This window comes from Chrysochloris asiatica, unplaced genomic scaffold, assembly GCF_000296735.1.
Source record: "Chrysochloris asiatica unplaced genomic scaffold, ChrAsi1.0 scaffold00064, whole genome shotgun sequence".
Classification (NCBI taxonomy): domain Eukaryota; kingdom Metazoa; phylum Chordata; class Mammalia; order Afrosoricida; family Chrysochloridae; genus Chrysochloris; species Chrysochloris asiatica.
Window position 1 is genome coordinate 3,127,479 of NW_006408582.1, and position 17,553 is coordinate 3,145,031.

General features: G+C 40.0%; 1 protein-coding gene across 1 annotated transcript in view; it reads right to left on the bottom strand.

The window, feature by feature from the left end:
* Positions 1-207: 207 nt before the first annotated feature.
* Positions 208-17,553, bottom strand: part of LOC102841351 (chromosome unknown open reading frame, human C8orf74) — a 35,275-nt gene continuing 17,929 nt past the window's right edge. Inside the window, exons 2-3 of the mRNA XM_006864426.1 lie at positions 9,006-9,406; positions 208-447 (exon numbers count right to left, since the gene is read on the bottom strand). Coding sequence (XP_006864488.1) covers positions 208-447; positions 9,006-9,406 — 641 coding nt within the window. The remainder of the gene's footprint in view (positions 448-9,005; positions 9,407-17,553) is intronic.

The following is a 17,553-nucleotide window of genomic DNA, read 5'->3' on the forward strand; positions in this document are numbered from 1 at the left end:
TCCTTCATGACTCAGGGAAAATCCATTTGATTTAGCTGGTCAGTTGGCAGGAGAAGATTTTGAAATATAGACATGAAGAGTATTACTTTGTTTCTTTAATTTCTAGAAACCTCTGCTCTACTGTATGCTGAGCACACAATACTTTTAGAATTATTGATGGCTCTTCCTCAAGCAGAGTTCACTTTTAAAGACAGCAACAGGAGCTTTCTATTTCTTCTTGGCTTTTGCTTTCTTTTCTTTGCTTGCCTTGTGTGACTTAATAGATTCAACTTGGCCTGACTGGCCAGTGACTGAGGGAGGGAACGTGATGGGAGCATTGAGATTTAAAGTCTTCTTTTGAAGTTTTAAGTCCAAAATATCAAATGTTATCTGTATCTCATACTGCAGCATCTCCTTCAGGCATTCCATCTGTATGTGAATGGCCTCATGGATGAGGTTTTCTAACTCCTGAAAGAAATGGAACATTGCTGGTGAACAGACTTTAGGGGAATACAGATACAGTCTCTTAATCTGGGTCCAATTTTTAATGTAGCCATATCCTTCATTCAGATCTACTCTCCACCTTCTCCACCCTACTTTTGAGAGGCTGACTTATAAGGGCTACATCAACAGTCACTTTGACCTCTGGCTTTTGGTTGCATTCATTCAATGGGAGGTACTGCCAGGAGACTTGAGGCTTGGAATAAAGAAAATTTGGGGTATTTATTCCCCTAATCACCTTTTGGATTAGACTATGGATTGAATATGGTTCCTTTACCAAAGTCACAATTCTTGTCATGTGGTACTTGCCTATAGTTATAGATCTCTTTCCAGATTGTATTAATTGACTCCTTCTCCTCCCTCTTCAGGTATAGGACAAAAATCATTCTGTTACTATGTATCATTTGTTCCTGATTGTTCTGGATCCATAGGCCAGTCCTATATTCCCTATAGACTCTACTTTCTGCCCAGTGCAAACTCCATGTAGATATTGCTACCCCCTCTTCTGTCTAATCCTCACATCTCAAAGTTCTAGTTGTAGCTTTATCAGAGGGGACAGGAAAATTTGCTTCAGAGAGTGGGTATGTCCTCCAGTCAGTCAGCCATGGAAGAAACTCAGCTACCATCTGCCATGTTCAACATGAGTCCTCTTGACAACTCAATTAGAGGCATGGAATCATAGCATCATGGAAACATAAACCGTGTAACTATGTTTCTCCCTGCATAGGCATTCAAATTTGTTAAGTTGTGAATTGCCGTTGAGTCGATTCTGACCCATACCAACCCTGTATAGGGTTTACGAGGAGCAGCTGGTGAGCTTGAATCACTGACCTTGCAGTTCAAATGGCTTTGCAGTCTGACGCATTAACCCACAGTGCCAGGCATTCAAATAGCAGGGGAGAATTTATACATTTTCTGGGGATCTGGGAACATAAGCTTGGAGTACTCCGTTGTTTATAATACATTTCCTTGAGATTTCATATTTTAACTTGAAATTACATGAAAAAATTGATATTTTCTGCAGACTATCTCTTTTGGTATTTTTATATAGAAATAACCTTCTCTCCCTAAATTCTTGGGGAAAAGTGTGTTCCAAGACGATACCAGTATTAGTTACCATGGAGCTGACGCTGACTCATGGCAATTCCATATGCGTCAGATTAGAACTGTGCTCCATGGGGTTTTCAGTGGCTGATTTTTTTTGGAAGCAGATCACTAGACTGAGTCAATGCTGGGTGATCTCACCTTCTGGGTTAACAGTTGAGTACATTAACTTTTTGTAGCACCCAGGGACCCCTTCCAGAGGAAAGACTAGGCCATTGTTTATCCTATGATTGAAGCTGGCACACATTCCTAGTTTGAGAAGCATGACTGCTTTTGATGTTGTGGATTTCATGCTTCCCTCCCCATCCCATCCCATCCCATCCTAACACACACACATACACACAGCTTTTGAGGTAATGATAGGGAAAGGGAAGCATGATAAATAAAGAGAAAGAGAGACTAGCCATATTGCACAGAAAACGAAGAATGGGGAAATGAGGACAGGAGACAAGTGGGAGAGATGGGGTGATGAACCATTTTGATGGTTCTACCACTTGTCTGTCACTTTGTTGCATTGTGGTGCCTCGCATGCAGGGAAGCTATGCTACCAATATTTTGAATGCTGGCAGGGTCACTCATAGTGGACAGGTTTCAGCTGAGCTTCCAGACTAAGACTGACTAGGAAGAAGTAGCAGACCACTTCTGAATGGCTAACCACATAAAACCTTATGAATAGTAGTGGAACGCTATCAGTATCAGAATACTGAATATTGAAACATGATGAAGAGCACCAGAATATTGTCAGATACAGTGCCGGAAGACGAATCCCTCAGGTTGGAAGGCACTCAAAATGTGATTAAGAGCTACCTCCTCAAAGTAGAAGTGACACAAATGGAGTAAAGCTCTCAGGACCTTTGTTTGCTGGTGGAATACAACTCAAATTAAGGAGAAATGGCTGAAAACATCCATTAACAATTAGAATATGGAATGTATGAAGTTTGAATCTAGTAAAATTGGAAATTGTCAAAAATGAAATGGAACTCATAAACATTGATATCGTAGGCATTAGTGAGCAGAAATGGATTGGTATTGGTCATTTTAAATTTCAAATTCTCATGATTTACTATACCAGGAGTGACAAATTGAAGAGGAATGGCATCACCTTCATCATCAAAAAGAACATTTCAAGATCTATTTTGAAGTATAATACTGTCTTTGATAGAATAATATCCATACACCTACATGGAAGACAAATTAATACCACTATTATTCAAATTTATGAAACAACCATTAAAGCCACTGATGATGAAACTGAAGAATTCTACCAACTTCTTCAGTCTGAAACGAATCAAACATGCCATCAAGATGTATTTGGTGCTGGTAATCAGAATGCAATGGTTGGAAACAAATAGGAAGGATGAGTAGTTGGAAAATATGGCCTTGGTGATAGAAATAATGCTGGAGACCAAAAGACCTTCTTCATTTCAGATACCTTTTTTGAACAACATAAAAGACAATTATACAAATGACTTCACCAGATGGAGCACAAATCAAATTAACTACATCTGTGGGAAAAGATGGTGGAAATCAAATTAACTACATCTGTGGGAAAAGCTGGTGGAAAAACTCCATATCGTCAGCCAAAACAAGGCAAGAGGCAGGCTGTGGAACAGACCATCAATTGCTCATCTGCAAGTTCAGGCTGAAGCTGAAGAAAATTAAAACAAGTCCACAAGAACCAAAATATGACTCTGAACATATTCTACCTGAATTTAGAGATCATCTTAAGAACAAATTTGATGCATTAGACACTAATGACCAAACACCAGAAGAGTTGTGGGATGATATCAAGAACATCATACAGGAAGAAAGCATACGGTTAAGAAGAAGGCATGAAAGAAAGAAAAGACAAAAATGTATGTCAGAAGAGTCTCTGAAACTTGTTCTCTAGCGTAGAGATGCTAAAGCAAGTGGAAGAAATGAGAAGGTTAAAGGGCAGCTCTAGAAGACAAAGTTAAATATTATTATGAAATGTGCAAAGATCTGGAATGAGAAAACCAAAAGTGAAGAGCATGCTCAGCATTGCTCAAGCTGAACACTGAGGAAAAAATTCAAGCCTCAATACTGAAGAAGTCTTTGATTTTACATTCAAAAAGGATAATATTGAATGATGCAGAAAGCATCAAAAGAAGATAGAAGGAATATACAGAGTTACTGTATCAAAAAGAAATCATTGATGTGCAACCATTTTAAGAAGTAGCATGTGATCAAGAGCCAATGGTATTGAAGGAAGAAGTCCAAGATAATTTTAAAACCTTGGTAAAGAACAAGCCTCTGGAAATTGATGGAATACAAATTCAAATCTTCCAGCAAACTGATGCAGCACTGGATGCACTCACTCAACACCAGACAGATACCTGGCCAACTGATTAGAAGAGATCCATATTTGTGCCCATTCTAAAGAAAGGTGACCAAACAGAATACAGAAATCATTGGACAATGCCATTAATATCACATGCAAGCAACATTTTGCTAAAGATAATTTAAAAATGGCTGCAACAGTACATTGACAGGAAACTGCCAAAAGTTTGAGTTCAATTCAGACAAGGATGTGGAATGAAGAATTGCTGATGTGACATGGATCTTGGCTGAAAGTAGAGAATACCAGAATATGTTTACCTGTGCTATATTAACTATGCAAAGACCTTTGATGCTGTGGATCATGACAAGTTATGCACAACATTATGAAGAATGAGTATTCCAGAACATTTAATTGTGCTCATGAGGAACCTGTATATAGACCAAGAGGATTATTCTAACAGAACAAGGGAACACAGAATGTTTAAAATGAGAAAAAGTGTATGCCATGGTTGTATTCTTTCACCAAATATATTCAATCTGTATGATGAACAAATAATCCAAGAAGCTGAATTATATGAAAAAGAATGTGGCATCAGGATTGGAGGGAGACTCATTAACAATCTGTGATATGCAAATGATACAACCTTGCTTACTGAAAGCAAAGAGTACTGAAAATATTTACTAATGAAGATAAAAGACCACAGCTCACCAATTTTTTAACATCAAGATAAATGGAGAAAAGGTTGAAGTTGTCAAAGACTTCATTTTTCTTGGATCAACCATCAACACTCATGGAAGCACCAGTCAGGAAATTAAATGACATATTGCATTTGACTGTGCTGTACAAGACTTCTTTAAAGTGTTCAAGAGCAAGTCAGTTTGAGGACTCAAGTGCATCTCACCAAAGCAATGGTATATTCAAGAGATTCATATGCATGTGAAAGTTGGACAATAAATAAGGAATATTGTAGAAAATTTGATGCACTTGAGGTATGGTGTTGGAGAAGAATATTAAAGGTAGCATGGACAGACAGAAGAACAAACATATCTGTGTTCAAAGTATCGCAACCAGAATGCTTCTTAGATGCAAAGAGCACCAGACCTCATCGCTCATATTTTAGATATATTATCAGGAGGGACCAGTCAGTCCCTGGAGAAAGACACCATAACTGGTAAAGTGAAGAGTCATCGAAAAAGAGAGAGACCCCCAATGAGATCGATTGGCACAGTGGCAGCAGCAATGGGCTCAAGTGTAGCAACAATTAGGCGGCACAGGACTGCACAATGTTTTGTTCTATTGTTCCTAGAGTAGCTATGGGTTGCAACTGACTTGATGGTACCTAAGAACAACAAATCTAGTTGGTTGCAACTCATAGCAACCATATACACAAAGAATGAAAATCTGCCTGGTCCTGTGCTGTATTCACAGTTGTTACATTGGAGCCCCTTGTTACTGCCACTGTGTGAATCCATCTTATTGTGGGTTTTCCACTTTTCTGCTGACCCTCCATTTTACCATGCATAATATCCTTCTTCAAGCACTGGTCCCACTTGATAACACGTCTAAATTATGAGACATGAAATCTCGCTATCCTGGCTTCTAAGGAGCATTTGGCTGCTTCATTTCTTCCAAGACTGATTTGTTATCTTTCTGGTAGCACATGGCACTTTTAATAATCTTCTGCAAACAATAATTCAACACATTGTCTTCCTTATCCATTCAGTGTTCAACTTTCACATGCACATGAAGCAACTGTAAATACTATGGCTTTGGTCAGGTACACCTTAGTTCTCAAACTAATATCTTTACTCTTGAACACTTTAACGAGGTCTCTTGCAGCATATTTGCCCAATTTGTCATTTAATTTCTTGCATAAGTGTTGGTTGTGGATCCAAGCAAACTGAAGTCTTTTACAATTTAAATCTTGTCTCCATTTATAATGATGACATTTATTGGTTTGCTTGGATCCAGAATCAACATTCATGCAATCAGCAGTCAAGAAATCAAACGATGCATTATATTAGGAAAATCTGTTGCAAAAATCTCTTTAAACTGTCTAAGAGCAAAGATATCAGTTAGAGAACTAAAGTGCACCTTATCAAATCCATGGTATTTTCAGTAACCCCATATGAATCTGAAAATTGAACAGTGAATATGGAAGACCTTAAAATAATTGATGCATTTGAGTTATGGTGTTGGAGAAGAATATTTAAAGTACCATAGTATGCTAGAAGAACAGTTAAATCTGTGTTGGAAGAAGTACAGCCAGAATGTTCCTTAGAAGCCTGGAGCTTCTCTCATGCTTCGTACATGTTATCAGAAGGGACCAGTCCTGGAGAAGGACATTATGCTTGGTTAAGTGGAGCAAAAAAGAGGAAGACCTCCAATGAAATGGATTGACACAGTAGCAGCAGAAATGGGTTCAAGTGTAACAATTGTGACCAGGCAGTGCTTCTTTCTGTTGTGCGTAGGGTCAGGGTGAGTCAGAGCCAACTTGATAGCACCTAACAACAACAACAACAACAACTGGTATTCCTTGTAATGGTATGGATATTATCCGATCACAGACAGCATTGTACTTCAAGATAAATCTTGAAATGTTCTTTTTGATGATGGATGAGATGCTATTCCTCTTCAATTCATCATTTCCAGCATAGTAAACCATGTGATTGTCAGATTCAAAATGGCCAATACCACTGCACTTTAGTTTAATTACCGATGAAAGTCAGAGTACAGTCTTCAGTATGTATTGCATCTCAGTGTAAAGAAAACAAAAATCCTCACAACTGGACCAATAAATAACATCATGATGAACAGAAAAAAGATTGAAGTTTTCAATTACTTTAGTTTCCTTCCACAATCAACATTAAGCAAGCAGTAGTCAAGAAATCAAATGATGTACTGCATTGGGCCAATCTGTTATAAAAGACCTCTTTAAAGTATCCAAGACAAAGATATCACTTTGAGGACTAAGGTGCACCTGATCCAAGCCCTGGTGTTTTCAGTTGCCTCATATGCATGTGACAATTGGACAGTGAATAAGGAAGACCTTAAGAGAAGTAATGCATTTGAACTGTGGTGTTGAAGAAAAATATTTAAAGTACCAAGGACTGCCAGAAAAACAAATAAACCTGTGTTGGAAGAAGTACAGCTAGAATGCTCCTTAGAAGGTAAGACGGCAACACTTCTCTCATACTTTGGAGATGTTATCAGGAGGGACCAGTCCCTAGAGAATGACATCATGCTTGGTAAAACGAAGAGTTAGCTAGGAAGAGGAAGCCCCGCCTAGACGGAGTGACACAATCCATTGGCAGTAGCAATCGGCTTAAATGTAAGAACAATTGTGAGGATGGCACAGGACTGGGGAGTTGCATTCTGTTGTGAGTGGGGGCTCTATGAATCAGAACCCACTTGACAGCACCTAACAACAATCCCAGCCACAATGCACAGGATATTGATCTTTATGCATTTCATTTCATTTTTGACAACTTCTAATTTTCCTACATTCATACTCCATACATTCCATGTTCCTATTATTAATGGATGATTACAGCTGTTTCTTGTCATTTTGAGTTGTGCCCCATCAGCAAATGAAGGTCCCAAAATCTTTGCTCCATTCAACTCTACTTTAAGGAGGTAGCTCTTTCTCAGTCATATTTTCAGTGCCTTCCAACCTGAGGGAGTCATCTTCTAGCATTACATCTGGCAATATTCTGTGCTCCTCATAATGTTTTCATCTTCTGGTAGTATATGACAATGTTACGTTGCCAATCATGAGATTTTCAGTGGCTAAATATTCAAAAATCATTTGCCTCTTCTTCCTAGCCTGTCTTAGTGTCTAACCTCCACTGAAATCTGTCCAAATACCCTGCTGGTATTTGAAACATCAGTGGAATATTTTCCAATATCACAGTCACAGTGCAAGCCATCACAGTATGACAAAATGACAGATAAGTGGTAGTCCTCCCTTAAAAAATCTTAATTGAAAAGTTGGTACCCGTGTTCCTCTTGGAGAGAGAAGTGTCTGTGGAAAATACATTGTTAATAAGTTTTGGGCATGGAAGTTGAAGCATCTTAGCATGAACTGGAAGGAGTTAGGGGAAAACAAAGGAAGCCAAGAGATCATTCATGTGAAGATGCAAGGAGTCAGGGCCTAGAAAGAAGAGGGGGAAATACTTGGAGAATAGACAGAAAAGACAGCATTAAGGAGGTTTTGGCCAGAGTAGAAAGATGGCCACTGGAAAAAGCCCAGAAGTAAGGTAGACAAACTATGTTTACGCACTGTTGCCTGCTGGAGTGGTTTGGTCCTCCCCTTGCTTGCGCCACTCTTCAAAAAGTCTTCCTGGGGTGGATGTCAGGGGCAGCTGGTCTGGTAAGCGCAGCCAGCTTCATTTGTGGGAGAGGAGGCTCTAGCCCTAGAGCTCCACCAAGTAGGGGCCATCAACATAGTTATGGAGACCCAAAGGGGCTGGGAAGACAATCTGGGGAGAGCAGCTAAACAAGGTGCATTGAAGCAGAGGTGGGATGTAATACATACAGTCCCTTCCCACTGTGGCCTTGCTCTAGAGGAAGGTCTCCTGTAAAGGGGCTAGAGTCAGGCTATTGCTTTGTTTGTGTTAGGTCCCTGTAGAATGACTCAAGGCATTAAGATTACTTGGCAGCATGATTTGCTTTGTTGGATTTAACCTTAAGTGATTAGCATTCATTTTGTTGTGTAATTGCTCTTTAGAGATTTTCCAGTGTTAAGAAAACAACAACAAGAAGAACAAAACTAACACTTTCCAGTTAAAAAACAAACATGCAAAATCAAGTATTTCCAGGGCCTTCTCAGTCAGACAATTCAGAAACCAAAACCCTTTTGGAATACACAGCCTGTACTAGAGTCCTGGTGTGGCGCAGTGGGTTAATGTGCCAGACTGCAAAACCATTTGAACTATAAGGTCGGCAGTTCAAGTTCACCAGCTGCTCCTTGGAAACCCTATACAGGGTCGCTATGGGTTGGAACTGACTCGACGGCACTTAACAACAACAACAACAGCAGTCTGCACATTGAAGTTCTGCAAGAAGTTCTTGTTAGCAATGGAGGGTTTAGTATCCTCTTCATGTGGCAGAGCCTTACCTCCCTCTTCAGCACCCGTCCCTGTGCGTTTATGTCCTGGAAAGTCTTCTGAAGCATGCGCTCCTGCTCCAGGCATAGTGCCTCCTTCAGAAGAAGCATGTTGGTGTGTTTCTGCACCTCAGCCATCGTGAGCTCAGCCATCTGCTGTTCATGCTTCCAGACATCCCTGTCCATGCCCTGGGCCAGCGGGAGGGGTTGGGGTGGTGTGCACACCTCCAGAAGGGTGAGGGTCAGCTTGACTTCCTGGTCCTGACACAGGACATACTGGTAGAGTTTGTAGTGGTGGATGAAAGTGTTGTGGAAATAGTCACAGAGGGCCAGCAGGTGGGTAGTGTTGAATTGTTCCTGGTAATCTCTGAGCTTGTTGTCCAGCATCTTCACAGCCTCAGTGATGGAGCAGCCTGGGGACACAGAGGGGCCGGGCTCAGAGTGTGAACAGAACAGAGCTGCATTAATAGATACTCAACATATGCTCTGAGCCCAGGCACTCTGACCCCAAGCCCACACTCATACCTACTATATTATTTTAAACAATACAGTTGTCATTAAATCAATTCCAATTCATGTGACCCATGTAAATCCAAGTAAAACTATGTTCCTTAGAGTTTTTTGTTTGTTTTAAGTTTTTATTGTGCATTGAATGATGGCTTACATGGGAGAACATCAGTTTTACACTCATCCTATTGTATTTCATTTCATTGCAATGATTGCAATCCATTGTATGCATCATCATTCAACAGTATTGCTTCTATTCCCTCTGTTTTTCATTTTTTGGATGTATACCAAAACACTTAGGAATATACAATCATTCAAACAACCAAACGGTACATCCTGCAAACCTGCCCCCTGACCGCCAGCACACAGCCCCACTCTCTTCATAAATCTAGAATCCTCAGCTGCTCCATCTTTCCACGTTGTCATCTCTGCCTCCATCTCTGGTGTCACTACTTCTCTGGATAGGGTCCCACACTCCACTCCTGCTCTTCTCCCTTGATGGTCCCAGGGTCCTCCATTTCTGGACTGTAAGATCAACCACTCCCTCCTTTTTGCTACAAAACTTCTACCTTTACAGTTGCGACAATTGCAATTAGTCATGGTAACAATTACTCAGTGTGCCCATCTCCTTTTACCAGACCCACATAGACAGGATGAAAATCATTCAGTTGGGATTCTACCTTCCCCTGCACACTCTGAAACTAAACTCCCTCTTGAAAACGTTTAAGCTCGTCACTTCATGCCTTTATAGCTCCCCTCCCCTCCCATTTTAGGTAGCCAGTGTCTAAGTTGCCCATCCCTATCAACCCCGTGTACAAAGGGGATGGGAATGATCCTTGCTGTGAAGATTCCTTCCCTCTTGGTAGGTATTTTAAGCTACTACATCCATAAGTATAGGTCAAGTTCATGAAATTATAATGATTTACATTTGTTTTCTTTATCAAATTAAAAAAAAAGAATCTTCCTTTAGTCGAGTTCTGATCATCCAGCCATTGAAGCTAGGTCAAATGGGTACTATCTGAAAGTTTGTACATTCTTGTGCATCTTCCCACACTTTATATCAGCTGAACACTTCATTCTCAGCTCTAACCCTCTGTGGCTATGTCCCTAGAGTTATTCTCTCTTCTGAGGTGCATCTGGGTGGACTCAAACCACCAACCTTTGGTTAGCAGTTGAGTTTGTTAGCCATTTGCACCACCCAGGGGATTTATTCATGAAAATGATGGAGTCCATCACATTTCTCTTTTTACTTTGGCTTCCAGGAAGTTCAGAGCTAATTTTATTCAGTCATTTATATGAATCCTATGTTTTTCTTACATAATTATCCCATTCTTCACTCCTGTTTTAAGGATTTACTATAGCAGTGCTTTATATTGTTTCCACTTCACACCTTCTTGAGAATGAGATAAGGGTATAAAAATAGGGGTTCCGATAAAAATGGAAGTGTTCTGGTGTGGCACTGTAGGATAAGCACCGGACTGTTAACTTCAAGGTAGGTGGTTCAAACCCACCAACTGCTTCTCAAAAACCCTATACAGGGATGCTATTAATTGGAATTGACTCAGTGACACTTAACAACAGCAACAACAAGAAGAGTTGAGTATGATGTAATTAGAAAGCTGTCCAGGTAACAACTGTAACTTGTGTCACAGAATTAGGGAAGTACCTTTTATATCAAGTGAAAATCCAGGCTCTGAGGATCATACCACCATCTTTGCTTCCATCCTTTTTCATTCCTCCTCCTTGTTCATAGCTCCTTCAAAGGCTCTGAAAGGTGGTGTGGTGGGGTGGGGGGTAAAAATCTCCCCACTTCCCAGCATTAGCCTGGGGCCTGGCCTTGGGGATGGGTCAGTAAAGGGTCATTGTGGGATTATGTGCATGTCCTGGTGATTGAACTTCAGGACAGAGACTGCAGGTCTGGGGGGCCAAAGAAGGACATGTTTCTGAAGTCAGGAACTTGCCGGTGCCATCCAATGCCATCCATGTAGTGCAGGTGTACTTGGATAAGTCTCTCCTGCACCCTGGACTCAGTGTCTACCTCTGCAGATGGGGGCTAGGGCCAGGTGACCTCTGAGTCACAGTTCTATCTACTGAAGAGGAGTCCTGGTGTGACACTCAAGGATAAACACTGGACCATAAGGTTGGTTTGAATCACAAGTTCAGGGGTTCAAACTCATCAGCCTCTCTTCAGAAATCCTATACAAGGTCACTATGAGTCAGAACTGACTCAACGGGACTTAACAACTTAGCAACTGAAGATGGAGGTCACATGTTGGATGCAGGGAGTTGGAACTAACTCGATAGAACTTAATTTAATAGTTTATTGAAAATGGAGGCCAAGTGTTGGATGTAGGGAGCCTGGCTTTCCTTTGGAGGCGGGGGTGCAACGTGTCTGCAGACCACCTCTCTATTTCCCCAGGTGGAGTCTGTCCATGAAGCACTGCAGCATCACCCCTCTTCCCTGAGCCAGGCACACTGTACCCCTTCAGGCGGGGTGGTCTAATCTTCCACACAGGATTGTTGTTTTGTTTTGTTTAAATCCTCCTCCACCTCCTTTGTAGTTTATATTCACTTCTTGGCTCTTTCCTGTAGCTGTCTTGGCTCTGCGTGGGATTATTTACCTTAAATCTCCCCAGAGCAACAAGAGGGTGGAGGCATCACTGTCTTAGAAAAATATTAGTACAAGGAGTGCCGCTCCACTAGAGCCTTGTTGGGATGTGCTAGGGGTTGGCTCTGACCCAAGAAGCTTGGCCAGAAGTGCCACTTCACTTCAGGCAGGCATCAGTTGCCTTGGAGAGGTAGGAATGGAGGACTCTTTGCTTGCAGAATTAAAGACTGATGGGATGTATTCTCTCCTGTCCTTCAGGGCAAGCCAACAGGTTCCTGGGCCCAGAGCAGAGCTCCTGCCTCCAAGTGGTGTAGGAGAGAAGGTAATGGGTTGCAGGCTTGGGACAGCTCTGTCCCTTCCTAGCTATGACACCTTGATAAAATGGAGGAAAATTATGCTTATTTCATGAGACTGTTGAGAGGATCAAATGAGAGAACACAGAATCTACTACACAGAGTCCAATACAATGTGATCATCAATAAATACTGCAGAAAAGAATAGTTTGTTTCTGCCCTTGTGAGAGTTGGTCTCTCCTGGTCACATTCTTTCTCCTACCCGCACAACCCCAGGTTCTTTCTGGGGACACTTCAGGGAGGATGGTGTCACCAAGAGAGAGGGAGGATGCAGGAGGGGAAGGGTTTGAGTTGAAATTGTGGGACATTCATTTTTAACAAGATTCCTGTCCTCAGAAAAATTTCAGTCTGGACAAAGAGACACTGGAACAGATGATGGTCATCTATGTATTCTCAGCACCCAACACAGTACTTTGTGTACAGTGGGGCTCAGTAAAAGATCTAGTGAACAATTGAACCAATTCTTATCTATTAAGTGCAGAGATAGACTTATTTAACATTTTTTAAAAAATAAGTATTTCTTAAGGCCCTTTTATGTGCCAAGAGCTCTTCTAGGTTCCAACGATCCAATAGAGGGCTAGGAAGAACATACACATGTCTTTTAAGTTCACCAAGTGTTATATGGAGTCCTGATGTGGCACTGTAGGATACACACTGGAGTGCTAACCACAAGATCAGCAGCTGGAACACACTAGCCACTCCTTGGAAATCCTATACAGGAAAGGCTATGCATCAAAACCAATTGATGGCACTTACTAACAACACCAAGCACTATATTGGGTTGGGAGAACATATAATAGGAAGGAATGACCTTCTCAGGAAGGGAATTCCTGAGGAAGAAGTGAAGGCACTGAGACAGGCAGTGTTAGAGAAGTTTACTGGGTAAAGAGAGGAGAAGAGTGAAGCAAGCAGGGGAGTAGCATGTGCAAAGGCTGTGTGGCTAGAGAAAGTATGACTCATCTGAGGAATAGAAAGACTGGGGTGGTTAGAGAGCAGCAGGTGAGGGTCCACCTGATTGGAGAGGAGGATGAGAAGGTTGGAAGGACCCTGACCATTCAGGGCCTTGTCAGCTCCCACAGAAGGATTTTAATTTTTAGTCTAAGAGTATCCATGTTAAAAGAATGACCCTTCTATTATCTGAGTCACATCATGTTATCCCTCTGCACAAAATCATCCTAAAGCTGCCCACACATAACACACAATGAAAGCCAGAGTTCTACAGGGTCTACCGCTTAGGCTGTGTCAGGCTTTTCCCTGCTCCCTCTTCTCCAAGCATACTGGCCCTCTCACTGTTTTCTTCAACATACATGGTGTGTTCCTGTGCTAGGCGCCACTGCCTAGAAGGCCCTTCCCTACAAATTCACAGACTCAATACTCACCCTTACAAATGAAACTGACCCAGAGACACCCTCCCTGGTTACCTTATTTAAAGTTTCAATGCCTTCATACCATTTTTTTTCCAGAGCACATAACACTATCTTACATGGTCTATATTTCACTTATGTGTTTGGTTTATTGTCTCCATCTCTGTCTAGTAGAATAAAAGAACTATACATGAGTGGAATTTTATCTTTTTTGTTTACTGCTATATGGAATCTTAGAACAGTACAGACACACGGTGCATTCCATGGATATGTGTTGACACTTGAAGGACTATGGGGCCATCAAAAGAGAGACTTATTGAATATGAACAAATGGGCAGCCATTGAAGTGTTATCAGGGAGTAGGTATAGGAGGGTAGATTTGTTACAGAAACATTTGTTCAGTGAAAACTCTCATGAGCAAGGGGGTTAAAAACTCTGCTTCTAGAAGGTAATGGGATGACATAGACAAAACCCTGAATGAAAAAAAAAAAATGCCACCAAGAATAATATACCCAGCAAAGCTGTCCCTCAAAAGGACATTTTCAGATAAACAGAAATTAAAGGAATTTGTAATTTTACAAATTTTTCCAAAAACAAAAAATGCTAAAGGTTGTTTTTTGGACTGAGAACCAGCAACAGCAGACAACAATCTGATATTAGCATATATGACAACACCACCCAGAACTCAATCCAGATATAGAAGTATTTAAATAAAATACTGACAGCAGGGAACCAGAACTATCAATCTATAATGAAGTCAACTACAAAGCAAAAAGAGGGAGTAGTATGAATGCATAACTTCCAAATGACAAGGAAGTCAAGTAAATTTTGAGATAAAACTGACTTTTAAACAGGGGAAAAAATAATAAACTACAGGATAACTTCAAAGAAAATCAATACACTTTCACATAAAAAAAAAAAAGGAAAATCAGAAAGGTTTCGTAAAAATCAAAACAACAGCAATGAAGATAATGAAAAGAAAACCCACAAACAATATGAACTCAGTACAAAAACTTATGTGGAACAAAGGAACTGGCAACACCACACACACACACACACACACACACACACACAAACACACACAGTAAAATGATAGCAGTCAATTCATTCCTATTGATAATTACATTGAATATAAAGTGGATTAAATGCACCAGTAAAAAGATGGAGAGTGGCAGAATGAATAAGAAAACAGAATCCTTCAATATGCTGTCTCCTAGGGAAACACCTTACACACAAAGACAAAAACAGACTAAAAATTAAAGGATGAAAAAATATATCAAGTTAATGACAATCCAAAGTGAGCAGGAGTGACAATATTAGTGTATGATAAAGTAGACTTTAAGCAAAAACCAGTATAAGGGACAAAGAAGGCTTTATGTCAAGATTAAAGCGTCAACTGAACACAAGGACATAACCATAATAAATATCTATGCTCCCAATGAAAGAGCCTCAAAATAAATAAATCAAACTCTAATAGGATTGAAGAAAGAAAAAAAGAAATAGACAACTCTAAAAGAATAGTGGTGGTGGTGGTGTGCTGTGAAGTTGATTCAAACTCATAGTAACCACGCATAGGGTTTCCGAGGCTGTAAATCTTTATGGGAGCAGAAAGCCACATCTTTCTCCTATGGAACTGCTGGTAGTTTTGAACTGCTGACCTTGAGGTTAGCAGGAGGTTTTAACACACCATTTTCAGTGAAGGATAGAACTAAAAAGAAACTCAACAAAGACAAGGAAGAACTAAACACCACCATAAACCAACTTGACCTCATACAGCACTCAACCCAACAACAGCACAAAATACATTCTTTTCCAGTGCACATGGAACAATCTCCAGAATAGACCACATATTAGGCCACAAAGCAAACCTCAATAAATATCAAAGCATCAAAGTACTACAAAGCATTTTCTAAGATTCTAAGATCACATTTTTATAAAATTAGAAATCAACAATAGGAAGATGAAGGGAAAAAATCAAATTCTTGAAAATTGAATAACACACTGTTTAAAAGCTCCTGGGTAAAAGTAGAAATAAAAAAAAAAAAAATCCCTAGAATCTAATGAGAACAAAAACACAATATATCAGAACCTTTGAAACACAACCAAAACAGTATTCAAAGGGCAATTTATATCTCTAAATCCGTACATCCCAAACTAGAAAGAACTAAAATTAACACCTTAGCCAAATATCTCTAATAGTTAGAAAAAGAGCAGCAAAGTATGCTTATAGCTACCAAAACAAAACAAAACAAAATAATAATGGTTGTTGTTGTTGCTATTGTTAAGTGCCTTTGAGTATGTTCCAACTCATAGTGGCCATGTATAGGGTTTCTGAATAGCGGCTGATGAGTTTGAACCACCAGTCTTTTGGGTCCCAGTCCAGTGCTTATCTTACAAGTCAGCAGAAATAAATGAAATAGAGAACAGAAAAACAATAGAAAGAATCAAAAAGTCAAGAAGTTGGTAATTTGAAAGGATCAATAAAATTAACAAAGCATTGGCAAATCTAGCAAAGTAAAAGAAGGAGAATATGCAAATAACATGAATAAGAAATTATATGGGTGACATCACAACAGATCCAATGGGAATAAAAATAGCACAGTACTATGAAGAATTGTACTGCGACAAATTTGAAAATCTAGATGAAATGAGCAAGTTTCTAGAAACACAACTTTCCTTAAGTTAACACAGATGGAAGTAGAAAATCTGAACAGTATTAACAAAAAGAAGAAATTGATTAAGTAATTAAAAGACTCCCAATTTAAAAAAATCGAATGACTTTTAGTGGTGAATTCTACCAAACAGTCAGACACCAATTCTATTCAAATTATTTCTGGAACGTAGAAAAGGAAGGAGCACTTAACAACATTAACATATCAACTGGTGCAGAAAAAGCATTTGACAAAATCTAACACCCATTCCTGATGAAAATACTCAACAAATAGGAACAGAAGGGAAATTCCTCAACACAATTAAAAGTATATATACAAAACCAACAGCCCACATCACTCTGAACTGAAAGAAACTGAAAACAATCTTTTGAAAAGGAACCAGACTAAGATGCCCTTTATCACCACTCATGCTCAGTCTTGTGCTAGATGTCTTAGCCAGAGCTCTAAGGCAAGAAAGAGAAATAAAAAGCACCAAAATTGGCAAAGAAATAAATCTCTATTTGTAGATAATATGATCCTATACATAGAAAACCCCAGACTCAGCAAGAAAATTATTGGAACTCATTGAAAGATTCAGCAAAGTTGGCAAGGTACAAGATCAGCATCCCAAAATTAGTGACTTTCCTATACACTAATAAAGAGAACTCTGGAAAGGAATTCAGGAAAATGATAACATTTACAATTGTTATTAGGTGCCATCAAGCCAGTACTGATTCATAGTGACCGTATACACAACAGAATGAAACACTGCACAATCTTGCTGCAACCTCACAATCATTACAACGTTTGAGTCCATTGCTGCTGCCACTGTGCCAATAAATCTCATTGGGGGTCTTCCTCTTTTTCCTCAACCCTCCACTTTACCAAACATGATATAATTCTCCAGGGACTGGTCCCTCCTGACTTCCAAGGAGCATTCTGTCTGTAATTCTTCTAACACAGACTGTTTTTTCTTTTGGCTTGCTCATAGCAACCCTATGTATAGCAGAACAAAACACTACCCCATCCTGGGCCAGCCTCACTACTGTTGCCATGCTTGAGTCCATCGATGCTGCC